At 42.8% G+C, this 27804-nt stretch overlaps 1 protein-coding gene across 2 annotated transcripts in view; it reads left to right on the top strand.

The window, feature by feature from the left end:
- Positions 1-27804, top strand: part of ADAMTS17 (ADAM metallopeptidase with thrombospondin type 1 motif 17) — a 157317-nt gene that overhangs the window by 70419 nt on the left and 59094 nt on the right. For both annotated transcript variants that reach the window (XM_069025817.1, XM_069025816.1), the window contains exons 9-14: positions 7606-7746; positions 9031-9181; positions 20397-20498; positions 20805-20950; positions 23238-23404; positions 24254-24381. In XM_069025817.1, the coding sequence (XP_068881918.1) occupies positions 7606-7746; positions 9031-9181; positions 20397-20498; positions 20805-20950; positions 23238-23404; positions 24254-24381 (835 nt within the window). The remainder of the gene's footprint in view (positions 1-7605; positions 7747-9030; positions 9182-20396; positions 20499-20804; positions 20951-23237; positions 23405-24253; positions 24382-27804) is intronic.

Raw genomic sequence — 27804 nt, 5'->3', positions numbered from 1 at the left:
TCCCTTTTCATCTTCTGAGGAAATGCATGTCACATTTTCGGAGGTCTCATTCTCACCCACTTCAGGCAGTGCTGAAAGCAAACAGCTTGTTACCCTTCAGCTTGTTTCTTCTGCTGTGCCCCAGGGTGCTTTCCAAAAACAAGGAGCTACAGATGGAGCACAGCAGCCTCTGTGGAATGAGCAGTCCTTCTCTGCCCACCACTGGTTCATTCATAGTCACTGTGCTCCTTCTGCAACAGTTCTCTGTGTTCTGAAACCAAATTGAAGCAAGTGAGAAACAAAGAATTTTGTATGTCCAAGAAGTGGATTTAATCTCTTGGAGGGCAGTTTAGTACGGCTTAATGCAAACATTTTCATGGAGATATCCTCAGATGAATTATTTTTACTTTAGGGTCACAGCTCAGCTGTGATCATGACAAATAGCCAGTGTCAGACAAGCGATTCCCAGTAGAGAGTTGCTGATCCATGTTGTACAGTGAGTGTTTTTGGATATATCTGTGTTCACCTCTTCAGCAGGGATTGATTGAAGGAATTAAAGCAGTCCTTGACTCCTACTGGTGCTGTTGTGTCAGAAATCTGCTGTATGTTGTTGACAGGTATCAAAGCGTTTGAGAGGGTGTAGAAATGCTCAGCATGTGGTTGGATGCCTGCATGGAGTTGGGAAAGTGCTTTAAGGAAGGAGAGAGGAAAGATTTGTGTAAGATGCTAAATGGATCTTGGAAAGGAGGGAGTACTGAGATCAGAAGGAATCCTCTTCTTGCTACCTCTTCGATGCTGAGTTTCTGCCAAGTTTATTTGTACATATATTGATCAACTTTAGCATTTTGTAGGACTTTGTATTTGGTGGAGTACTTTTTTTTCTGCCCCTGCAGCCTCAGAACCTGCCAGCTCTTACCAGAAACTGTGAATTTTTTTCAGGAAAAGGTTGATATGCAAGGGCCACATCCTAGAAATCAGAAGCAGTGGAGAGAGGCCATTGGAATGGTGGATGTTCAGTTGTGTTGCAGCTGGATTCCTTCATCTCACCAAAGGTGCTGGAATACATCAGGCAATGCTTGTCCTGCTGTGAATCACCCACTCTGTGAAACAGCAAGGGCTCCTCAGGGAGAATCCCATGAGTAAATGTCTGTGAAATGTCTGAGAAAGGAGTCAATAATGTGAGCATGTGATGTTACTGGGGAGAGGATCCTAAGATGATTCAGCCTGTTCTTCATGACCTTGGTTAGGCTTCAATCAAACCATGTAAAGGTCTGGTGTTTATGCCAGCGGGCATTTAGATAAAATGTTTGGGTGTGAAACCCCAGTGGGTGTGCCTGCTATGTCACTCATGTTCTGTCTGTCCCTGCCATGTCAGTCTCATGTGCTTTCTGTCCCTACCATATCACTCACGTGCCTTCTGTCCCTGCCATGCCACTCTCATGTGCTCTCTCTCCCTGTGGCACAAGCTCGTACTTTGCTGCCTTCCAGATTCCAAGGCAAAAGAGCTAATCCTTTTTAAATGAAAACCATATCATAAAGGGCTGGATCTGTCATGCAGCTGAATAAACCACAGCTTTCCACACTGTTATTCACCATAGGCGTTCATGTGTTCTCACTCGCTGTTGTTGACTTCCTGGCTGCTTGATGAGTAGATAACCATATAAAATATCTGGTTACTTCATTATTGGAGAGTGACATAAACTTGGTTATGAAAACAAGAGTCCAGTAGTCATGGCTCCCTTTAAATGTTGATTTTCTTGATTAAAAAAAACTCAAAAGTACAGCATCCATCCTGAACTAGATAACACTGTGTACGCAATAACTACCCTCTGTTACTTCAAGTGCTTTAAGTAGGATCACCTCCCTCTCTTCATCACAGCTCCCCAAAATGCTCCTGACAGTTTCCAGAAGAGTCAAAGCATATTTAAGAAACAGTGTTTACATGTTTGAAAAGCAGAGGGTGAAAAAGCCTGTTTTCCATTAAGCCAATGGCCTCAGTGGCCGCTGGTTTTGTAGGAAAGTTGCACAAGATGTTTCCTTGCCTCCTCCCTCAGTGAGAGCTCAGCTCACCTCAGCATTTTCCCAGGATTTGTTAGTTTGTCCAAGCCTCCCTTGGGCCCGTCTGACCTCTCTGGCTGTCTCTGCTTCTCTTGGAGGCATCACCTCCCTGGGTCTCCCCCTCAAAGTTACTGTCCTCCCTTTGCACTGCCGCTCCTATTGCAGTTCCAGCTCAAATGAGCACCCCCACTTCACTTCTTCCTCTGTTACGCCTTTATTCTCAACTGGATGGAAACCTCATAACTTGCAAGATGATCAGCATTTTATATTGAAATGTTAAACATGTTGAACCAGTTCAGAAGTAGGCATCTTTCCAGTGATGCAGCTTCAATTTCAAATGTTAATAAAAATTCCTAACATTGAACTCAATTTGGAAGCGGACAGCTCACAGGCTGGATGATGTAGGGTGCTGTCTTCCACTCCTGCTTCAAACCCCGCCCAAGGCAGAAGCTGCTGAGAACTGTTGATGTATGTCCTCTGCTTAGTGACCTGTTTGGATTTGAGTTTAATGGCCATGTTTAATGTTCTCAGCTGCCAGCCATGCACCCTGTGTAACCTCCTTCAGTGCCAGCATCTTCCTTTGTGGTTGACACTGGCTGCACTGCAGAGGTGGGACTCCCTTCTCCAACCTTCATTGAAACCCAGTCAGAGGTGGGAAGGGGAGAAATTTTGTCCTTCATATGGACATCGTTCATATGGAAAAACAGATGGCATTTGTGCATGTCTAAATAGCTGTCCTTCCATGGGGTACTGTCATCCTGCCCACGCTGACATGCCAGAGCAGATATATTACAGCTCCCCTTCTCTCTTCCATCTCCCACTCTGCAAGGATGTTGTCCAGTCTGCCCTCCCTTTGCATTTATATTTCTCCAGTGGGCTTTAGAAAGAAATCTTGTGCTTAGTCCTGGCTCTGCATTTATTGCTGGATTACTTGTGGGTGAGTCATGGCAAGCTGGGTCACAGGGAATGACTTTTCTCATATTCTCTTCTGAAAAGGTCAGTGGTGACATGCAAGGCTGGTACTGCCTGTAGCTCGTAGCAATGTTCCCTTGCAGAAACAAAGCCTTTAGGAGAACATCTTCAGGCTAAGGCATGTCACAGGTAGAGAAAGCATCCTGCCCAGCAATCAAGTATTAGGCAGAAATGTTAAAACCTTAGTGGTCCCACTGAGCTTTTCACTTGGAGCATGAGGTTTCACTGCCTTCTCTTTCCCCCCCTGTATTTGAGATACAGCTGTAACGGGCTCTTTGATCAATTCTATGAGTCCATGTTGGTCTGCAGGGCTGGCCCCAAGGAGCTCTTCCTATTTAATGTGTTGCTGAACTTACACAGTTGCAACTCTTTTTGGGTTGGTTCTTTGGAAAGACTCCTTTGGATTTCTGTCTGTGGAAGTGAGAGACGGCCTGCTGTCCTCATTTCCTTCTTGGCAGCTAGACATCCTCCCTGCCCTTTTGAGAAGTGGTGCCTGAGGTAAGTGCAGTTGTGTGGAGAGCAGTCAATTGTTTGTCATGCATGTTTAATAAGCATCTGGGGTGACAGCCAGGACACCTTGGGTAGCCTTGATAGCCGTGAGTTTCTAAAGTGATCCAGCATTTGACTCACCCTGAGTTATTTGCAGGCAAATGGAATGGTTTGACTTTCAGCGAGGGGATGGAGGTGTTCTTACTTTGTGGCATTTTCACTTCTGGGTGTCTTTTTTTTAGGCTTCCCTTTTTCATATTTCTTTCTTTCACTTGCTACCCTTTTTCTGAAGGAAAGCTCTGCTGCTGATGGTTATTTTCTATCAAACTTACCTCTTGTTATTTCATATCTCTTCCTGCTAAGGGCAAGTTAATCATAACAGTCCTGGAGATTTCTCCAGTGATCTCTTATCAGCCACAGAGTTGCAGCTGTAGAAAAGATTTTAAGCATCTCCTAAATCCGTTTCCCCCAGCCCTTGGCATTATCCTCTAACTCAGATTTGGGGTTTTTATCGAGGGTCATAGTGGTTCTGGTGAAGATTTGTGTACATGACCTCAGGAATCTGGAGATGCAGCAGTGCCTTGAAGGCAGTAGTAGGCTTTCCACAGGCTTTGATGCACTTTGGCTCAGGCTTGTAAAGAATAACAGGAAACACTGGAAAACACACCAAGGGTAAACAGAGCAGTTTAGTTACATTAACTGTCTAGAGGAGAAGCTCCACTAATGACCCAAACAAACAAAGCAAGTGCATTCGTTCAGCATTGCTGTGGGAAGACAGAGGGCTGATAATTGAGTTTAGCTTAAAAGAATTACACAAGAAACTGGCCAGCTCAGGCCCAGAGTGCAATTCTGGCATCCTGACCCAGTTCTGATTGCTGCTGCACAGGCTTCAGGGAGGCCAGAGCTCCCAGAGACTGCATGCTATTTTTTATTCATAGCAGTGCTACTTTAAAGCCTTGTTCTCCAACAAAACTGCATCAAAGAGATCTGTTGTTGCTGCCTCCCTGTGACTCCTGATCAGATTTGCCTTGCTGTGATTATGTTAACAGTCAGGACTCAAACTGGTCAGTCAGCTTGTTTCTGGCCTCACACATGATGAACAACAACAGTAAATGTGCTTCAGGACACCTCCAGTGAGGCCCTGGTGTCTTTGACTGGTAAGCAATGCATTATTTATATTAGGGAAGAAGCTGGAGTGTGAAACCAGAGTCCCAGGGTGCTTACTCTGAGTAAACATTGAATGAAAGGAGTTGAAGAGCTGACAGTCTATGCTGTCCTTGCTTGCCTTTGTGGAATCTCATTGTCTTTAGGAGGAGAATGTGATGAACTGAAAGGCTGAAGTTTCCCGTGGGGTTAGGATGGAGGAGTGACTGTGCTAGTAACAGCACAAAGGGAAGCCGAATCCTGCTCATCCATAGTGGCTCTGCTGGCTTTGTGAAGGGTAACAGGCAGCATCTGTTTGTGGCTCCTGATAAAATGGACATTTATGTCTCAGGGAGCACAGGAGGGCAATGCAGTGTCATTTTGACATTGCTACTTCTAATCTAAGAGCTTTTCTTATCAACCCTTTGTTCAAGATCAGTTCATGTAAGAATAGCATTTCCCAAGGCAGAATATTTCAAGAGACTGATTACCTGCTTCTAATTCCATGTGAATTCTGAATAGCAGGCAAGATTAGATGGTCACAAAGGAAATGTAAACTGTTGATTCAGTTTGCACTGCTGTTTAGTACAAACACACACTGCTCTGTCCTATTTATTTCTGTTAAAAGGAGGTGGACTATTCATTAGTGAAAAGAATCAGCACAGCATTGCATTTACTACACATTTAGGAAAACCTGGTCCCTTTGATGTAGCTGGAGACCCTTGAACTTCCGAAAAGAATGTGTTAGCATGCTAGGGTATGCTTTAGTCCTGAAGGTCATTTAATCATTTTCTCAAGTGAGTCATTGTAAGGTAAAGTAGATGCTGAGAAAAGTTATGCATTGCCAATTAAAACAGGCTCCAAAGGTGCTGCTGGTTTCATTCTACCAGAAACTCATCACTGAGAGGCCAGGAGGGGTTGCCTGTGTACCTTGAGGCCACATCCCAAGCTAATAAAAACTGGCAAAGCTCCTGTGCTTAATACCAATAAAGGTATTCCTTTCAGGCTCAATTCCTTTATGCTTATGACTTTTAAAAGAAACTCTGTTAAGAAAACAGGAATGATTCAGGAATGGGTAGATTTCACACATGTAAGAATTGAATTAATTTCAGAAGAAGCCTGTAAATAACTTGAGGTGTGAGTTCTGATTCAGTCTTTATAGAGAATACTCTTTATCTGCCTCAAACCCCCTGCAAAAGTAAAGCTGAATAAGGTCTGGCAGCCTCAGCATTTGTCCTAGGAAAGACATCTTTCAGGACGTCAGCTTTAAAATAAAGTTAAGGGCAGGAATGTACTAATTAGTAAGTGCTACCCTTGTTTTTTTGCCAGCAAAATCTCACTTTCAACATATTTGACAAAAAATAATTGAAGTTAATCAGAAAGATAAAGCATTTCTTAATTAACAACCCTAGACCAAAGACCAGTCTTTTCTGGAAGGGATAAAATCAGGGAGCCTAAAGCACTTGGGAAGTCAGGAAGATGATTTGTTTTCACCCTTTTGAGGTAGGACAGCTGATGTGCTGAACAGGAGACTGTTCAGGAAGCTGCCAGAACAGGAGGGCTGCCAGATCCCATCCCACAGAAACAGAGTAGGAACCCAAAAAGGGCCCAGCTTTGAGTCTCAGCACTGTGGCAGTCACAAGGCAGACAAGCTGCAAAAAACCTTGAAAACCTGCCTGGTCTCCCTTAGAAAAGTTAACAGGATTGCTGCATGCCCACTAGCCTTCTAAACTGGCATTTTGGGGTGAACTTAGGTCTGGAAGATTCCTGACAAGCTCACATCCCTTGCTTCAAGGTACCGAGCCCTTCTTTTTCTGACTTTTAGGAACACAATCTTTAGATGGACTTACTTGCATTGGGGAAATACTGCTGGAACTTTCATCCTAGCATGTGAGGAGTTTTCTCTATGTGTAGAAACAACATGGGTAAAATATACAGAGTGAAACCCAGGCTCTGTTGAAGTCAATGGCAAAACTCCCATTTACTTAGTGGACCAGGAATTTTACTCTTTACTGTTTTGAAGTTAGAGTTACTAATAGACTGTTAGATAATTCCTGCATGCATCAAACAAAATGTGCTTGATATTAATGTTTCTTCATTGTTCAAAAACCACAAAGGTTTAAAAACAAGAATAACTATGAACTTCTGAGTCTAAAAATTATGTTAAATGTAGTTTTGCTAGAAATAATAATGTCCCTGGAGATAAACCTAAAATAATAGACTCCACTGTATAATCTTCACTGTAAGCTAAAAATAGCAGAGATGGTGGTTTAACCTAAGCCATAATTATCAAACTGCTGAAGGGGGTTTTGGTTCATTGCAACTAGAAATGGATGTCGTGTTTGGGCTCTGAACAGTCAAGTCCCATGACTGAGGAGAAGCAAAGCCAAGAGCACAGTCAGAAAGCAAACAGGAGCCTCAGATTTGTAGGGAAATAGCATGGATTAAACAGTGCAACACCATATTTAAAGGGACTGCTCCTGGCTTGCTCCAGCCAGCCAGCTGGAGACCCGGTGATGCAACAACAAAAGAGGCCCATCTCTAGATCATTCTGTCTGTGTGTTTGTAGGGATCATATCCACTAGATTTGGGAAAGCAAGCCAGAATTTTCAATAAATATTCCAGCAGATACCCTTCTCTGAGCTACATCACTTCTCCAGGTTCACTTCCCATAATCCCTCAGTCACATTTCCTAGGAGGAAAATCCACAAGAAGCATGTTTAAAAGTTTCAAACACACAAACACCAAACACTCTGATATTAAGGCAATAGATAAATTAAAGGAACCTATAGTTCGTTTATTTAACAAGTGCCCAGGGCAGTACATGACTGATTATGTGCTGTATGTGCAGCCTGTTATTGAGTTGTTAATTGCTAAGAGCATCATTGCTAAAGGCAGTGGGAAATGAGAAACCCACACCATAACTCGATAGATTTTTTGTCTTGTTTTGTTCCAATCCAACAGCATGGGAATGAGCCACGATGATGATCATCAGCCCTGTGCTGGGAGGTCTCACATTATGTCTGGAGAATGGGTGAAGGGCAGGAACCCAAGTGACCTTTCCTGGTCTTCGTGCAGCCGAGATGACCTTGAAAACTTCCTAAAGTAAGGATTGTGCTGAGTGTCAAATATTCTATCAGGCAAGAATCCACTCTGTTGCTTTAAGGTGAAAGTATTAAGAATTTTCCTTTTAAAAAAGTGTACATGTGTCATCAGGGCATGCAAGTTTGAATCTGTCTCCATTGCGATAGCCCCTTGAAACTGAGGATTGAAGAGAGACAGAAGAATTATGTGCAGTTGTCAATGTGCTGATAACATCTTTTGAAAAATTCCATATCACTTTCTTTTTACAGAAAATGCCCTTCAGTTTTTCAATGGCAGAAATCTGTGTGTAGGTGGCCTGCAGAAATCTCTGCTGAAGGATGCTGCACCTTTGTGCTATGGCTTTTACTGTCTTATTATTAAATAGCTTTTATTTTATTGAAACTTGACTTTGCCTGGAGGTAATTCTGATGTGTTTTCTCACTCCTCAGTGAATGTTGGTCTAAAATGGTTCACTGTTAACTTCTTTCCTACTGCATCCATGTTTCAGCTCATCATATTCAATTGTTCAGGAAGGATTTCTGTCCTGCTGCTTGTTAAATCTTGTGTACTACAGCAAGCACTGGAATTGTCTGAACTCTGCAGTTCTGGTCTTAACCCTTCAGTGCAGCTCTGACAAACAGTGCCTGGCACAGTACTTTGTGCTAGGAGGGGGTTCAGCATGGAAAATTTCCCACTCTGGGGGTTAGAGGTGAGAAAGAAAGGAAAACAATGAAAGAAAATGGGATATTTACTGCCACATTAAAGGCATGAATTTGAAAAAGAAGTTGCATCTGAACTCATCTGGTTGCATCTGGCCCCAGATGTGACAGTGAAATTCCAATTTGTAAAAGATTGTTGTGAAGGCAAGGAGAAAAATCTTCCCTTTATGCCTGTGTTGGATAAGAAAAAAAAGTCAAGGGCTCAGAATTCAGCTGGAGGGATTGAGGTGAGACATGATGGAAGACTTTCTAGCTGTCATTTCGAGGCTGGTGAAGCTTTGGGCTGAATTGCCCGAGGGCAGAATTGAGTCTCCATCAGATTTCTAGGAACAGTTTAGACAAATGTTGAACCCAGAATGTTGTGAATGTAGTCTGTCCTGCCTTGAGGTCTGGGGTCATGCATGAGTTCCTAAGGACCTTTTTATCCATAGTTCTCAATGATTTAGAAGGCTTCCAGGGAAAACCCACTGTTTCACATGAGATTTCCTTTTGAAGAGACGACAGCAGCTCCTCTGTAGTAGTGATCTAACACTGCAGTTCAGAGGTGCTTTCCCTTAAGGGCATCTTTCCTTCCTGCCCTCCCCAGGTCCAAGGTGAGCGCCTGTCTGCTGGTGACAGACCCCCGGAGCCAATATTCTGTTCGGCTCCCTCACAAGCTGCCGGGGATGCACTACAGCGCCGACGAGCAGTGCCAGATCCTTTTTGGGACCAATGCCACGTTCTGTAAGAATATGGAGGTAAGAGCTCGTGGGTTGTAGCTGGAAACAAGGTGGGAAGTGGAAAAAAGGCTGCCAAGCCCTGGGGAAGAGAAAAGGAGTCTGTACTTCCCTCAGTTTCAGCACTGCTGGTGAAAAATCAAACGGCCTTGAGCTCCGTGTCAGCAGCTCCTGCTTAGGCCTCATCCTTCTTTCCCCACACTGCCCTTGGTAATCTCCCAGAGCAGACTCAGAAAAACTGGTGTTTGCACTTTGTTCCTTTTTGACATTGTTTTGCTGAAATGCTCTGTAGAGATTGTTTTCTTGGAAGTTCAGCTGAGGTGAAAGTCTCTCCTCACAAGAGTGTTTGGCTACTTTCACAGAGTCAGCTTAGATGGCTGGCTGGGTGTTTCACGGCCTTCAGACCACTGCAGTGTTCTTAGGAGCTGACTCTTAACTCTGTGCTGAGGAAATATTGAGGTCTGCTTGTTTCGTGAGGCCTTCCCTACAGAATTCGGTGCAGAATCCTGTGAGTTTTCTAAGCAACATAATGTTTAATCAGGATTTGGGTGTAGTGTGGTTTGTATCACGTGGTTGGTTGGCAAAATGGAAACACTGATTGTTGTTGTCTCTAGAAGAAGGTTGTATTTGAGATGAGGCTGTCAGACTCATCCTCTGGAATTTAGACAGCTAAACTTTTCATAAGGTCTTACACATAATCAGATCTTTTAATTCTGAGCAGGTCTTGTCTGCACCCTGCTTTAGACAGGGAGAGGGGTAGTCTCTGCTTCCACTGTGGCCTTGGAGACATCCAGAAGAAAGTCATGAAGCTGTGTTGGGTCAGCAGCCCCAGCTGGCAGCATCCCCTGCTGTACAGACAGGTTTCTTGCTTTTAATAACTGGCCATTTGTATTTTTTAGTTGTCCTTCATTCCCATTCTGAACAAGCTTGGGATCTTAAATCAGTGTTAAGAAAGAAAATAATAATCAGAGATAACTGAGGTTTCTCAGTGCCAAATTACTAAAACTGTGGAACACATGCAAGTCCTGGGAAAATGCTCTTAGGTTCACGTTAGCTGTTTTATTTATTTTGGACTTGGAAACTAGCTAATATAAAACAATAGGAAAATAATCTGGATAGGCTGTATTTCCCAGCTCCATCAAGAAAATGCAGACCACCAAGACTACTGTATTGGAAGCAAAGTATTAGAATATAGGTCTGTAAAGAAAACCTCAGATCTACCCAGCATGACTCAAGTTCTTCCACTTGTGTGGGTGTCACCCAGCTGGGCTGCTCTTGGAATAGATTTTTGCTATTTCCCTTGTTGTGATAAAAACCCATTTTGTTTCTGGATATTCCAGCGCCTAATGAGAATGTCAGCCCGCTGGTAGGTGGTCAGCATTTCTCACACAGAAGCTGCATGTCCAGTCTGGAATTGCTTCAGGGACATGTTGCTTGCCAGAATAATGTGCCAAGAGGCACCATTCTCTGCAAGATGCAGACAGCAGGTGCTTGTGTCTCCCAAGATATTTTCACCAGTCTAATTATCTGATACCTTTAGAACACAATGAAAACCATGCTCTTTTTCTCCATCTCTCCTTTCTCCCAAAGAAAAGCATATTTTGTGAGGACATTAGTGCTTTCTACTGAAAAGCCTGGTAGAACTTCAGCAGATTAAAACCAATTTGCAGTCCCTTATTTAACATTAGTTCTGTTGCAGATGTGCATTAAGAATTAGCATTCGCCCTGTGAAGCTCTGGATCAGTTATGTCACATGCCATTAATTTAAGCAAATATTTACATCCTGTTATGCTACTCTGAATTGGTGTTTGATGGCAAGGAAAGGAAATTCTTTAGAGGAAATGATCACTTTTGATTTTTAAACCTCTGAAGTTTGTGTTCTTTTCACCTTTGTGTTTCTCAGGCCTCCTCTGCAGAATACTTGTATCATAAGTCTCAAAGCTGTCTACAAAAATATGAACCAAAAAAAAAATTGGCACTGGTCACTGGCATTAGCTGTAGAAATTATTGGCAAATACAGCTGTCTCCTCTTTTAGCCAATGGTAATGTGGTATTTTTAATTCAATAAAGTATTAAAAAAATCCAAATGTAAAAGCAATAAACATTTGACAGTAAATATTTGTTACGAAAAGGAAATAAACTTCAGGAAATGAGCCTGCTCAATCTTTTTATGATTACATGTGTCTACTGCCTATTTTCTTATATAATAAAAGAGTTATATTACAATATTTCTTTGGAGATAGTTGAGCTACATAATTATGTCAGGCAAACTAGAGGCCCTACATTCAAAAATGCCATGCAATTTGGTTTAGAGCAAGTTTCAGAAGTTAGATGATTCCAAAATTTCAACATTTTGAGAAACTGCAGAAAATTTCTGTGCAGTAAGCTCTCCTTTAACAGCACTAAAACCCAATTTTTTAAAGGAATGTAATCTTTGCCTTCACAGAGAGTCAGGTCCCTCAATGCTTGGCAGTGGCTGGGCCTCCGACACCAGTCCAACAAGATAGTTAATCCATGAATATTCACCCTTATCTGAATATTTGAGATTGCATCCCCAAAATTCTTCTTCTGTTTTGTTTTTAATGATAACTTAGATGCCTTAGAACAAAATGGTAGCTCTCAGGTTTATAAGTTTCCCAAACCAGCTATCCTGCAGCTATTCTGCTCCAAATTTACAGAACAGAAATTAAAACATATGAGGAAGGCTCAGCTTTACATATCCTAAACCTCTTGACATTCCTTTTTTTCTTTGCTCCTACGTTGTGATATACTTAAAAATGAGTTTATGATAGTCAGATGATCCATAGTCTGTTGGGATCTATGACCTCCAAGATGTTGGGTGAGATTTTCTAGTGCGTGTCACCTCTTTAAGGAGCTGTGAATCAGGCTTTTAGCCTGGGTTCTTGTTAGGGCAAAGAACAAGTGTCCAAGGATGGGGCTTGGAGCAACCTGGAACGGTGGAAGGTGTCCCTGCCCACGGCAGGGGGTTGGAACTGGATAATCTTTAAGGCCCCTTCCAACCCAAACCCCACTCTATGGTTCAATGATTTCAAGTATGTTAATGAATCTCTCAAGACCCTTCAGTAGCTCCCCCTTCATATCCAAGTTACACAATTTTCTCCTGGAATATGACAAGGCATCAAAGTGCTTTCCCATGGTGCTTTCTGTTCATCTTTCCCATTGCAAATGTCAGGCATTGTCTGATCCCTGTGAGTGTTTATCTAGCAGGATGTACAAGTGTGCTCAGCCATGCCAGGCATGCTGCCTGTCTCCAGCTGAGAAGCTGTACAGTGTTAGCAGAGCTTTGGCCCACCTAAGAGCTTACACAGTGGCCTTTATTTTGAGGCAGACAAGTTACTTTTAGCAGAAATTAAATAGATGCCTGTGTCATTCTCAAGCTCTGAGTAGCATCCTGATAATTGCAGGAAAAGCTGAACAGAAGTGCACCTCTGACGCTGCACAGGGCATTATCAGTGCACCCCAAACACAGAGGTCCTGGGGGCCTCTGGCTGCTGAATGCTGACGTGAGTCCAGGGCTAACATGGGAGCAGTTGTGCAAATTACAGGCAATTCAACCTGTCTGACCTCTGTCCTTCAGCTCCACACTGGGCTATGAATCAACTATTGTGAATTCATTTGACCCTTCTGAGAGAGAAAGCAGAAAACTTCAACCCCAGCCAGGCAATGATGCCTCGAGAGCAGGGGTTAACCCTTTGCTCTCCCTGTGTTTATTCCAAGAGGAATAGAACGGATGGTTTCTGTTGAATCTTCCATGGAGCAGAGATGGTGTTTCTCCCCCAAAAATGCAGCAAAACACATTCAAAACCTCACATGGAAACATTCTGCATGTTTAATCTTTATTTTTCAGACTGGCACGCCTACCATCAAAGGCTTTTGCACTGAAATCATATTTATGGGGGAAAAATGTGATTTCAATCTCATGTATCCATTTGGCTTTTTATTTTATAAGCCTTTTGGCTTATTTATTATCAACACATTTTTGCGGGTTTTTACGCAACCGTTGTTGTCCAGCATTGTTTTGAGTCAAAACTGAGCTGAGGCTGGACTGGCACTTGGAAGGAGATTAGCATTGCTACAAAGAGATTTTTTTCTGACAGGGACACTGTCAGCTCAGATGTAGCTGGGAATGTGAATTTTGACACAGCACTGTTTTTAGAAATATTAAACCAGCTAGAATTGGCTCCACTGTTTTTCTTAGGTTCAGGTTGTTTTTTAACAAATGTAGGTATTTTCCAATACCTACAGTTACAGAACAAGAGGGCAAAGTTGATTGCAAGCCAAAGGAGAAAAAGTAGATTTCTTGGCTAATATGGAAAAGGAGAGGAACCAAAAAACAAAGTAAAGAAAGAGCAGCAATTTCAGTGATCAAGTGGATTTTTATGAATCCCTTCAGTTTGCATATTTGATGGTGTGGTGGTGAGTATAATTCAGCAATTGTGGGTCTGTCTGTGGTCTTGATCTTGCAAAGAAACTGCTGGAGTGGCCTCTTGGGCTCTGTGCATGGGAATCAATGGGCCTCTGTTTGCCTTTTCTCTGGAGGGCCATTTGTGTGATGCAGACCATGATAGTGAGCCCTATTATTTAGTAACATATAGAATATTTACAAGAACATGGTAATTAGATTGAAAACTGGTTTATCCTGAAAATAATAGGTTGCATTGTCACTTTCTGTACAACCAGGGACTTTGTCTACATAATAATACTAATAAATCTGGAAGAGGATGGGTTGGGTTTTTCTTGAGGCTTGCAGGATAGAAGCCTGGCAATTCTAAAATAAAATGAGCAGATTTTTTTTATTTTGAGAAGTAAAGGTAACAATTAGCCTAATTGCCATTCTGTATTTTATAGTTTTCCTCATGTAGGTTGTTAGAATTCAGACTATTTTCACGTTGCCTGTTTCTATGAAGCCAAAGTGTCCTATTTCACTGCTTCTGTATGTTGCAAAAATACCTTTTTCTCTTTATTTTCAGTGGAAATACTTTTTGTTTAAGAGAGAGGAAGAACGAGAGAGAAGCAGAGTTCCTGCCTGGGCAGCACAGCCCAGTTTACAATTATTGGAATGCTTCAGAAATTTTTGTACGTGTTTCAGTTTGGAAGATGGTCAAAACACATTCTGGTGCAGTGGTTTAAAGAAAAATAAAAAGAGGGGAACCAAAATAAAATTATAAAAATACAATGTGGAAATTTAGGAATATAAACATAATAAACTCTTAACAATAGAAGAGAGAGCCTATTAAAAATTAAGCACTTGAGCTTGGCAATCCTACATTTCTTGTTAAGACAAGGGGAGGGAGAAAGAATTAGTGTAGCCTTGTGATGTGGCATCTACAGCTAAAGTTTGAACTTCACAAAATTAGCCAGAATACGATTGAGTATCAGCCTGAAAATAGTGTATAACAAGCTTGAAGGGCATTCAGACTTCTCCACTGGCCTTCTGGGAACTTCCCATCTGCAAAACACTTCAAGAGAACCCCATAATTTTCACAACCACATCTGAACAGTGTGTACATATCTATATTTATTTTGCTGTCCCTTGCTTCTCTTTTTCCATGGCCAAGAAACACAATCCATGATTTCATTCTTTTAATTTTCCTTTTTTTTTTTTTTTTAATAGACAACTCTGCCTCTTGTTCAAAAAAAAAATCAATATTTTTCATATTCTACAATCAGGTGTTAAGCCTGAGGAGCTCTCTGGGAGCTGTTGAATGAGCATTACTCTTAAGAACAGCTCTTTTAAGCATTGGTTATAAGTCACAGTACAAAATGCCGATAATTTAGTTCAAAGACTGTTCTAGTGCCTTGTTCCATGTATCTCTACTTCTGGGTCTGGCCATATAAAGACACTTCCATGATTTTTTCAGCTGATGTACATGTTGAGTTGTCTCATTTAAGATGTTGAAATCTGGGCTCAGCAAAGCTCAAGAGTTCACACAGTGAAAGCTGTGCGTTGGTAGGAAAGTGCATAAAACTTGTCTTTTTCTCCTTGGATTTTTCCATGTCTGTGGATCCCTGGAGCTGGTGACATGAGTGCCCTAGAGGCACTGGAAAGATTTGTATTCAGCATAATGTTTTGCCATAAAATTAGTCTGTGGTTTTATGACTGCTGTCTTTCCAATCTCTTTCTTTTGACTATTAATTTAATTCCAGGTATATGAAAAAATTAAATAAATCTGGTGCTTTGCAAAGAAGTATGTCAGAAATTGAAGGTTTTTAGTTTTCCTTGAGAGCACCAGATATTGCTGAAACTAGAAACAGTGTTTTCCTGTTTCATTGTTTGCTTCCCAATGTACAGTTTAAAAAACCAGAAAGTATTTCTATTCCTTTCTGCCTTCCCTGCAGTCTGAGAATCTTCCACTGTTTGTCTGGCACTACTTTGGAATATCAGCTCTAGACACATGTCAGCAGCTTGGCCACTGAGACATGGATCCGAGTTTCACAGTTACCTTGTCTGGGACATGTGGCTCCTTTCCTAAAGTGCCTTCCAGTTTTACAGGATTCGAGTTTGAAACACATCTCATTTTCAGCACCAAGAAGCTCCATCAAACAATGCTGCTCACCTCCCTTGTGATTGCTGTGGGTCATTTATGCACCCATAATTAAAGACAATGATGGTATAGAAACTGGGGGCATTGTTTTTATCACCTTGTTGTGTAAAGAATTGCTGCTCAGAAGAATCCCGTGAGGCTTTGAGAACATTTGCATTGGGCTTTGAACAGGGAAACGAGAGTAAATTGTGTTAATTAGGTGTTAATTAGGATCCTGGTTACCAATATGCTGAGCCAAAACCTTGGCAAAATAAAAGAGTTCTGATACTTCATTGAAAGTCAACCGGTTTATAAGGAAGCCTATGTGTTATGAGGTCTCTCACTCCTCTTCCTTAAGGATATTTACTCTTCCTACGTTCTTATTCATAGTCCCCTCATTTTGACAGAAAAATTGGTTTCGTGGTGGTTTAATTCTGCTGCTAGAAAGAAGAGGTTCCACTTCCCAGTAGGCAGCAGAAACAAATTCATCCTCAGGAGAAGTGCAGCCAAGGTGAGGGAGTGAATGTGTAAGGAATTAACAAGCTTCTGTAGAGTTATTCCATGGTGGGAAGGACATCTTTATTCGATTCTCTTTATGCTTTGGAGATTTGGAAGCTCCCCTTGTAGGTAACAATCTGAGGATTTGAGGTGGAGAAAGTGTTGTGAGCCCCTTCTTGTGGGCCCATGTGAGGTCATGGGGTAGGGTCATGCAGATTTTAGCAGCAGTGGTGATGCAGCACCTACCCCCAGAAGGAGCAGGCTCCAGACTTGCTGCCTGTGGGCAAGGAGCTGGCTGGATTAACTCTGGCTTCTCCTCCTTTCCAGCTGCAGCACTGAGCTAAGGAACCTAAAATAGATGCCTTTGCTGAGCTGTGCGTGAGCTCCGCACGCTGCGAGTCCATGTGGGCATGCAGGGATGGAGTTCCAGGGAAGGGAAACACTGTCCTGGAAAAGTGTGAAAAGCTGGGAAAGATGGGAGGGCCCAGAGCCAGACCCTGGCTTTAGCTGGAGCAGGCAGTGACACAGGAGCCTGTGGCAGTGACACTGAGCAGAGAGCTTCGAGCAGCTCTGGTTCAGCTTGTCTCCCAGCAGACTTTCAGCAAGACATTTAATCCCTTTCTGTTCCTCATCTTTCCACCTAAAACGGGGTGATAAAACTTCTTTTATCCCCAAGCTCCCAGAAGTCTGTTTAGATGGTGAGATCTCTGAGGGAGAGAAAACACCTGGCACAGTGAGGCCCCTTGGTCAAATAGATGCCATTGTAATCCCTGTAATCGGAAGCGCCGTTCACCTGCCGAGCACATCTCTCCCAGCTTGGGAGTTTCCACATTGTAACCTCTCCCAGGACTGGTTCCTAACAGCTGTGCACACAAGCTTTCCTATCTCCTAGGAGTTTTTGAGAGTCTAAAATTTGCACCTTTGTAAAAATTTCATTTTATTTCAGTTTCTAAATTTTATTTTCTTTCTGTATAAACTCCTTAAGGGTTCCGTTTCAGAAAAAGCTTTTTTTTTTTTTTTAAACAAGTAATTTTAAATTTTTATTGAAACGCTACTTTTCAACAGCCATATCCCTTTTTAAAATTTTATTTTGCTCTTGGAAGTATTTCAAACTGGGAGCTGATCCAAAGATGACCTTTCCTCACAGACAGTTTCAACAAATCAATATTTTTCCAGTGCGAAATATCTATCATTGGAAAATCCTCACTGGCACTTCCTGAACGCTGTAGGGAATGCTTTGCAGGCAGGGACCTGCCTTCTGAAAGCTGGTTGCTGAATGCAGAATTAACACTAATATAGTTCTTTTGATGGCTTCTTCTGTATCAGTATAAGCTCTGGGCTGCCACTCACAACAACTTCCTTTCAAGTCCTGCCATTTCTCACTTGGATATTTCACCACAAAGCTGGCTGTTTAACCATTAAAAAGTCAGTCACTTCAACCGCTTTACTGTTTAATGGGAAGTTTTGTTTGGGTTCCTATTGTAGCTGAGGAGGATACATGATCTCTTTTGAAAAGAGCTATTAACATGATAAAACATCTTGGGAACATACAATCCCAAAGCTGATGGTTTCATCTTTGCTGGGGTATCTGAACACTATTAAATGCAGGGGACTGGGCTAACGAGGGCCTGGGCTTTGTAGTGGTGTGGCACCAGAACACAGAGCTCAGCGCTGTTACCAAATTTTTCTGTAACTGTTTCCTGAAATATGCTTTGCATTTAGGATTCTGAATCAAACACAGGGATGCTATAAAAATCCAATGTTTTCCATACCTCAAAGATGGGAGATTATAGAAAGGTTGGTGTTTCTGAGAGACATATTTCCTTTATTTATCTCCCTAAAATTATGTGTGTGTATGTATATATGTATATATAGGCATAAATGCACACATATATCTACACACCACACCCACATGTATGTATTTGCACCCTCTGTATCCCTAGGCTGGGCCCAGTTTTGCAGGTGCAAACACATACTTGAGGTGATCTCTGCCCATTTCTTCCCCATGCCATGGCTCATACCTGGGCATGTGACCTGGCTTTATCACCTTCCACGTTCTTGTGGGCTATGGAGGGATTCTGGTTGCCAGCAAAAATTGTACGAAAAGCTGTTGCATTTTTATGACTTTGTTTCTACCACCACCCCCTCTGTCCTCCCAGTTTTACATCAAGGAGCAGAAATTAACCCTAATTTAGGTGCAGTTTATGATCCAGGGACCTGAAACTGAAGCTGAACAAATACAGTCCTTGTGTAATGCACAGATATTTAGCAATGGTGCTCATATGTGTCTAGAACAACTTTTTTAGGGATGTAGTTACTTCCATTGCATCTTCAGCCAGGATGTCTTCCTGACAGAAAGCAGAAGCAGAGGGTTTCCTTCTGGGGCAAAATTTCTGTCTGGGTCATTCAAGAGATCTGGCTGGAGTGTTTCTCCTCACATTCTGCTCTGAAGCTTTGTGGTTACAAGAGCGGGGCTGAAGACTAGAAAAGTGGAAATACTTGCTGTCTACATCTTTAATTTCCAAAGCTTCCCTTCATTTTATGTATCAATATTGTCCCCAGTCACAGTTCGGAAGGAGATTTTGCTGGTAGTGCTTTCACACTGTGGTTTATTGCCTAGATTTGTGTTCTTCCTGTAACACTTATGGATGGTTAATAGATGTACTTTTTGTTTTTTGTCCTCTCCAGAAGGCAGGGGGTTAAGAATCTGGGAGTTACGGGGTGGAACAATGAATTTCTCAGTAAGCTCTGAAATCTCTGCCTTGTCAATGATTCTGCCTCACAATACCTATCAATAAAACAGTGTGTGATGCCCTTATGGCTAATTGGTGCTTAAGTGCTTTCAGAGCTGTGGGTAAACCACTAATTAGTCAGTCATTTAGTCAAAATTACTTAAGACTGATATTTTCCCATATGCTTTATTTGTTCAGAGAATATGTCTTGAAAATTCATTGATTTAGGTTTCCCCGGAGTATTTGCTGTTGTTTGTTTGACAATGACTTTCTGCACTGTGGTTAATACAGATGTTAAATTGTGCTGTCTGCTTCCAGTTTTTGTGAATATTCTTTGGGTTTAAATAGTGCAAAATCCTCCTTCCAGAAAGAAATGTGGAAATGGAGCAGGATGCAGATACTGCTGCGATAACTATTTTGTTTTGGTATGTTCTACATCATCTCTGGGACTGGGATTAATCTCATCTGCACCCTCTCTTGTACAGATCTTTTTTATAGAGACATGATCTATTTTATAGAGACATACCAACATGCCTGTACACAAAACACACATGCACCCAGTCTCTTACATTACATTGGGAAAGAACCATGAGGCTGAAGCGTGTTGAGTCAACTATTTAATGAGGTGCAATAAATCTTGACAAGACCAGCTGGCACTAGAGTCAGGTTTCTCATCTTTTTACCATTACATTGAACTGTGAACAATAGTGGAAAGAAATGTAACTCTTCTTTTTCTTTCTTTTGGTATTCAGCTGTGTAGCACTGTATTGAAATCATCTACTTCCATGGAATGCGAAGCATGGTGGGTGCTGTGGAAAATGTTATCAATGCAAAGGCCCCTTTCCCTGGTGCTTTTTCTTAAATTCTGAAAACATATTGATCTGGCAGATCACACAGTTGTGGTCAGCACTGAGATCCCTGCAGCACACACTGGCTGAGCAGAGCAACAGCATTGGGGACCCTGCCTGCCACCAAGCTCCTTTGCTGCACAGCGCACCATGACATCCTTTCCTCTTTCTCATTCCACCTTCTCCCCAGGGGCATTTCTGGCTGGTTATTGCTACCACCAGCTGCAGTTACGTATCTTTTTTTAAAAATAGGAGTAATTAAGCATCTTGGACATCTAAGCCTGTGGCATGGTTCCAAAGCACCCGACATGGCCTCCCATATAGGATTCCTTTTTAATGGACCAGATTTATTCTTGTGAAAAGAAATCTGTTTGAATAGCACACTTTTTGTTTGGGGTAGGTTTTGTTTCTGTCAGTGGCATCCATCAATCTCTTTCATGTTTCCAGCCTCACTACTTAATGCCAATCAACCCTTAAAAAATAATTGCTCCCAAACCAACTGGATGCCTCTGGATTCACTTGAGAAAGACTGCCTGAGCTTTGAAGTGTATCCCATAATGATGGCTGGCATCTCCAAAAGTAGTAACTGCATCTCCTTGCTTTGTGATTACAGCATTTGATGTGTGCTGGGCTCTGGTGCTTGGTGGAAGGAGACACATCCTGTAAAACAAAGTTGGACCCCCCTCTGGATGGCACCGAATGTGGCGCAGACAAGGTAATCAGAATGCTCAGCAGCATCACTTTTTGTTTACCAGCATTGGGAATAATGTTTCCAAGATGTTCAGTATTTAGCATAAACCCATAGCTCGTCATGTTCTGGGTTGTATTTGAGGTAGAAAGTGTGCAGAGCATTTAGTTTGTTTCACCTCCTCCCTTCCTTCTCCCACCTCCATCTCACCAAAACCTCAAATCCCTAGAAACTTAAAAGTGGACTTGCTGCAATCCCTCAGACATCCTTTAAAGTCCACCTGTGCAAGGTCAGGGCTTCTTCCCAGGCTGTGCTAACGTGATTGCCTTGCAGTGGTGTCGAGCTGGGGAGTGTGTCAGTAAAACCCCCATCCCTGAGCACGTGGATGGGGACTGGAGCGCGTGGAGCCAGTGGAGCATGTGCAGCCGGACCTGCGGCACCGGGGTGCGCTTCAGGCAGCGGAAATGTGACAACCCGCCGTAAGTCCTCACACCATCCTGGCTCCTTTTCCCACACAGGCAGCCTTTTCTCACTTGGGCAACTCATGCTGTAAGAGTACAGGGGAGAAATGGGCAGCAGAGCTGTGCAGAAGCCCTGAGGAATTTCTCATTCACAAGCAGTGATGACCAGGTCAGAATCCTGGAGTGACTTGAATAGGTTCTGTGGAGGTGGCTTGAAAAGTCACCTTTGGAAGTTTCCCATTGCAGTGATTCTAAGGTAGATACAGTTGAATTAGAAACATGTAGTTTGGCAGAAAAGCTGATGCTGTGTTTCCCCTCGAGCACTGCAGTGAATGAGGAGGGGCTGATCTGGATCTACAGACCAGATTGAGCCAATGTGCCTTAGAGATCAGTTTGTGGGGAGTGCTGGCTTTGGGCTTGGGGAGCAGTGCAGTGGCTGACATTGGTCAGAGTGCCCCGGAGCTGTGTTGGCAAAGCCCCTTGAGATGTTCTGTAAGTCAGGATGTGCTGCCTAAGAACAGGAAAGTTTTCATGCACACAGAGAGCCCTGGGTGCTGTTTAGCTCCTGCACAGTGACTACAAACAAGCCAATGTTCTCTGCTTGGGCTTGGAAGTTTTTCTGATTCCGGATGAAATGTACGTGTTGTCCTTCATCTCTCAGGTCAGTTTAGGCCCATCTAGAAGTCTCTTTATTGTCTTGGAGTCCTGAACAGGTTACAATGGTGCCATTTAACTGACCACCCCAACTGTGTTTATTATAACTTCACAGCCTTGGGAGCAGCCCTCCAAGTGGGATGTCTCTGACTTTATTCAGATTTTATGTTTTCTTCTACACACAAAGTACCCAAAACTTTCCTTTTCAAATTGGGGTTGAAATTCTGGATAACAGCACAGTCACTTTGAAGACATGCCTAGATGATGGATAGGCTCACAATTGCTGCTGCTGACCTGTAATCATGTGAAAAGGATATTTTTGTTTATTTTTCTCCTTATCTGAGCTGCAGTTGCATGTCTGTAATATCCAGGTTTCATTTTTACCAGCTCATTTTCCTGAAAAGGGGACTGAGCTGGTTTCTTTACTGTCAGCTCCAGTGCTGACCAAACCTAAATACATTTATCATTGTTCCTTAAATTACAGGAAATGCTCCTTCCAACACTGCACACTGATTTTAAAATTCTCTTGCTCATATACATTCTTGGCTGGGGATACACACGTGATCTTCTTTTGCTTCAAATTCTTGGCCTCAGCCCACTTCTGCAGCTGGTTTATTCACTGTCCAAAAATATTGGCTAAGGGATTTATCTTTTATTTTATATATATTTGGTCTTGGGATTTTTTTTTTACAGGAATCTCTGCTCCTGCCAACTGACTCCTGAGCCTGTGGGACTATCAGTATTTTTAAATCAGTTGCTTCACTGTTTGATTTGGTTTTTCCTCTCTGTAATTTCTTTGAGCATTTACATGCATTGCCTCCACATGGTTGTAAGGAGTGTGTCCTGAGCCAGTCTGCACGTGCAGACTTCTGAGTTGTACTGCCTTGTGTTCTTGCCTAGGCTTTGGGCTGTTGTTGTACAGTTGAACTGAGGAGAAAACCACTGGCTTAAACGGAGCATCCCCTCTCTGGTCCCTTCTTGTCATGTAAAAGGGTCACAGCAGCATAAATGGGCTTTGATTCCCTCAGTTCTTTATTGGGTGGATTCTCTTGGCATAAATACAGTGAAAGGGGGCTGTGGAGTTGCCTACCAGGAGATCTCACGCAGTCACTGTTTCAGGCATGGGCCAGGGTGGGCTTGGATTGTACGGTTTATTGGAAATCCCAAGCAGTGCTTGAGCTCATAGTGTACAAGGCTTGAGACCTGGGATTCCAGATTCCAGCTTACTTGTGGTTTTTTGTTTGTATTTTGTTTTATTTTGCAAAGAAAATACAGGCTGTTGCTGAGAATTTGAGTTTTCCTTCTTCTCTGGGGATTCATAAATAAAAACAGATAGGGTTTGCAGGTGCTTAATCCTGATGTTGCATTAGCAGCCTTTTCTGCATGTTTAAAAAACAAATATGTGGAATGGCATGGATTTCATGGATGGAGGTTATCTGCAGTAGAGGTTTGTTTCTGGATACCCTCCCTATAGTGCAGGTTATAGCTGCTTCTGTGGTATTTTAATTGCAAGGAGGACATGTGCTGAAGAGATGTTTGCTGTGTCTCCATCCTCAGGAGTGCTTGAGGCAGGGAGCAAAGCAAGTGTGGGAGGGGAAGGTGGAACATTCTGGGTGTTTGATGCTGACGGTGGTTTTGTTTCCCACTTCAGCCCCGGGCCGGGCGGGAAGAATTGCCGGGGGGCCAGCGTGGAGCACACGGTGTGTGAGAACCTGCCCTGCCCCAAAGGGGTGCCCAGCTTCAGGGACCAGCAGTGCCAGGCCCATGACAGGTACACCAACAAGAAGAAAAGCCTCCTGACAGCTGTCATCATGGATGGTGAGTTTTTTTCATCTCGCTCTGTAATTCCTTGCTGTTCTTTCACTGCAGTTTCTTATCTGCAGGGTTCCCATTGTTGGTGAGAAGGCTGCAACAGGTCCCCTTAGCTACAGCTGAAAGACTAATTGCAGTTAATTGTTCTTGGTGCTGTCCTGCTGTTCTTTTAGCCTTCTTAATAGAACATACAGAGTTGTCAATGCTTTACTCATCTTTTTGAAATACTGGGAGAGAAGTGCCTTAACTTGATTCCCAGTCTGAAACTGGGAATTTCAGACTGGGAATCAGAGAGTTGGGAATTTAAACGTTAAAAAGTCCCAGTTAGTTTGGAACTGAAAAAACAAGGTGGCTTGCCTGTGACATTTTTTAATTTATGTCACTTTGGAGCACCTCAGCATGATTGCCTATCTCACCTACATTCCTTTAATACTTCCTTTGCTGGATCTTGCTGTTTATCTGCTATTCAACCAGATATTGGTGGGATATGAAATGGTCTGGAGAACTTGTTCTTCTAAAATTAGTGGCTGTAGCCTGAATTTTGTGAGACACAATGACTTGATCATTCCTACCAGACTGATGGATGTTCCCTGTAACAAACATCTTCTCTTTACAAACAGACACACAAAAATGTATTGACTGATTGGTTTTCTGTGCTGTTAAAACCCAATCTCATCAATATAACCCTTTAAATATTGATATTTTAAAGTGGGACAATGACAGGCCTAAACTGAAAGCCTCATGCTCCTTCAAAGATGAGATATCCAAATCCATTCATGTATAGAATGCATCACCACTGCCTCAAACACTTGTTTGTGCTGTTCCCAAGAGCAGTTGTTGTATTTCTTTTTCCAGATAAGCCATGTGAGCTCTTCTGCTCTCCACTGGGCAAGGATTCTCCCGTGCTGGTGACAGACAGAGTCCTGGATGGAACTCCCTGTGGGCCTTATGAGACAGACCTCTGTGTACATGGCAAGTGCCAGGTGGAGTAACTCTCTCTTGTTCTATTTCTAGTGTAAGGTTCAGTCAGGAGCAGCACCGTGTGGGTGGCTGGGAGGCTGTCCCTGAGGGGAGGGGACAGCCCTGTTTTATAAGGCCCACTACAAGCACTCCATGGCACTGTGCCTTGATCTGAGAATTGTGCTGAATGCCTGAGGTATGATATTATTCCTGAGCAGCTGAGAATGATCAATAATCACATTTGCTTGTGTGCATGGCTTGGGTGGGAAGGGACTTCTGTGAGGGGAGCAGATTGGAGGGGAAGTCTGGCCTGCTTAACTGCTCCTTTTTGGCTGTTAGAGGAATCACGGATAAAAGCACTGAAGCTGCAAACCAGCTTACACATTGTCACTAGCCTGTTACAAGCATTATCTTGCCAGAATCATTATGCTTTTCAGATCCACCTGGTTCCTTCCTAGGAACATGGAGGAAACTTTTCCGTACCAGTTTCTCCTTGGCTCCTGCAGCTGCATGAGCCAGAGTCCTCAGATTTGATTCCCTTTTCCTTAGAGTGATGGCCTATAACCATTGCAATGATTATTTCTCTCTATCCAAATTACACAGAGACCCAAAATGAGGTGTGGGAGATCTTTGTGATAAAACTCTTCCTGGTTTTCTGGATAGTGAGACAGTTTGTAATACAGTGAATGCTTGGGGAGGGCAGCTCTTAGAGCTGGTGCTTCAGGTTCCTTGAAAATTTAATGGAGTTGTGTAGACCCATATGAACTGGAGATTTAAGGTTTGGACAAGGGAAGGGAGATGAGAAAATGTGTGTTTAAAGATCATAAAAGACAGGAAGTTGTTTGGAGTGGGTGCTTCTGGTGATGGATTCAGGTCATTTGTCACAGACACTTTGACAGGGCAGACCCTTCATGGGTTTCCTCTCTCCTGATCATGTAGCATGTGTTCAGAGTGTGCTGTGCACACCAGAGTTATGGGAAAAGCTCTTCACTTGGCTACAGCAGCCTTGCCAGTGTTGAATTCTTCCTGGCAGTTCTTCCCCTAAGCTTCTCTTCATCTAGATTTGTATCCTGGGCTAGGAGTTGCCCTTCCTGGTGTTAACCAGCCCGTTGTACCCACCAGAACAGCTTTTTAACATCACCCTTTATTTCCACTAACTTCACTGGTTTGCCCTGGGGGCACAGGGCGCACCAAATTTGGCCTTATTTCTGATTTCTGTGAGTGGTTAAGAGCTGCAAATTTTTATTTCTTTGAGCTTTCCAAGGCAGGGAGATAAATGAACACAATACTCACCTGGCTGTGAGAGAGGCTTTGGGGGCATAAAGCAGCTTTACTAATAACAATGCAAAGAGAAGAGCAAAAAAAATCTTTGGACTGAATTTTGCACTGCTGCAGGAGACACTTCTCACGGTTTCTTGATAGATGATGCTGAAGAGACATTTTTAATTCAGGCTTTCTAATTTATTCCAATGAAGAATACAAATAGCAAGAATCTGGGGAGCCAGTACAAGTTTGATTCTTTATAATACAAAGTGCTTTGCATAGAGCCACGTTCATGGTGCATCCCAAGTTGCTTAATTTTTCCCTGTTTTCGACTGTATCTAAAAAAAGCTAAAAAAACCCCATTAATAACCTTTTATAGACAGGCCAGCTGTGCACCTCCAGCTGTGTGCCATTGACCATTACTCTGGGCTGGCCAGTTTTACTGCCCCAAACTTTCAGATCAGCCACAAATGGTAAATCAGACATCATGGCAATGCACATTTTTTTCATCCAGGGAGGATCAGTAGCCAGCTCCCTCCGAATGAGTTCCTTTATGAGCACAGAGCACTGGAGGTACATCATGCAAATTGCACTCTGAGTCAGGGGCAACTGCCTTTAACTGTGCAGAGAGGTGATGACAGCTGCAGAACATTCAGTCCATTTGCATCTGGCTGAGAAAAAATGCAAAATGATCCGTTCAAGCCGAGCAGATTTGAAAGCCCTGTGAACTCATTTATAATACTCCTCTGCCTTATATGCAGTGCAGTGCTGAGAATTGCCATATGTGCCTGTGTACCCCATTTGCCACAGATACTTGTCTAACTAGCTGCCTATTAAACCAATTTAATTGCCATATTCATTTAATTACTCCTCTCCTTGTTTCTTTACCCAGCGTAGACAAAGCCTGGCAATAAGCATTGCAGGGGGCCTGGAGCAGAGAATAAGTGCTGAAATCAGGGGGTGGTATTACTGTTATTTATTTTCTTATGTAATCCTTCTAGTTAGAGGCTCTCAAAGGCAGGAATGACACATTGTCAGTGCAACAGACAAATTAGCAGTAACCATTGCCTGTGAGCATCTAGCCCAGGAAATGTAATAGATCTTTTCCCTTCATTAGAGGCTCCTAAATACAGCTCATGAATCATTCTTGGATGATGAATGATTGTAGATGAACATGGCAGAGAAAAACTGTTGCAAGGAGAGGAGGGTTTTGAGAAGGAAAGCAGGAACAGTTCTTTGAAGCCTCAAAATGCCCCAGCTACATTTGGGCACTAAGGGAGGAGAGTTTTCCTTCAGCTGTATTTTGTGAAGTTAGTACAGTTTCACTTTAAAGCTGAACTCCAATCTAAAAGGTGTCAATGAAGCCTTTGGTGTCAGCATTGCTATCCCTGAAACAAAATCATCAAAAGCAGCAGCATCCCTGTATTTATCCCTTACACCTGAAGGCAGCTGGAGTGAGTAAACTTGGTTATTACTTTGATCATGCATAGAAGCACCAGAGAGCAAAGTCAGCCCTAAATTTAGCATAGGGGTTCCTGAACCCCCTAGACTTTTTCTAGCCTTACTCCTTGTTTATGTGATGAATCATAAGGTCTTAATTCAATTTTGTCCTTGTTTATTGGAGTTGTTTTTGAGGCTGAACATTTCAAATGCACCATTTCTTACCATCCTCTGAGCAAACTGGATCCCCTGTTCAAAGTGCGTGTGTGTCTATGATCTTTTCTTCTCAAAATGTTCTTGATTTTCCAGCAAGGAGAATTTATTTTCTCCAGAGATTTTTCAGGGACAGAAAATCTGTAGCAGGCTGGAGAACAAGAGCAGCCTGATGTGTTTGAGGAGGAGGGTGAGTCCTCGTTTAGGCTTTGCAGCAGTTTGCTTCCCGTCATGGACACTGCAGCCATGGGGGAGATGGGGTGGGGCACTGCAACCTGCACCTCACGGTGGGTTCATCTTCTCCTATTTATCTTCAAGTGACAAATGGCTTTCAGGGAGAGGATTCCCTGAGGGTTTTGTTCTTCCACGAGCCTGGGGGGGTGTGTGTTTGATGAGAGAACATTGGTGAGAGCAGGGCACTTTCTAACCCATTACAGTGCTTTGCTCTGTGCTGCTGAGGTTAATTCAAAACTGCTGGCAGAAGTGGAGCTAAAAAAAGTGTCAGATGTCACAGAGCAGAGGGGTGAGGA

The sequence above is a fragment of the Aphelocoma coerulescens genome, chromosome 10 (genome assembly GCF_041296385.1).
Source record: "Aphelocoma coerulescens isolate FSJ_1873_10779 chromosome 10, UR_Acoe_1.0, whole genome shotgun sequence".
NCBI lineage: Eukaryota > Metazoa > Chordata > Aves > Passeriformes > Corvidae > Aphelocoma > Aphelocoma coerulescens.
This window is presented reverse-complemented; position numbering and strand designations above follow the sequence as displayed.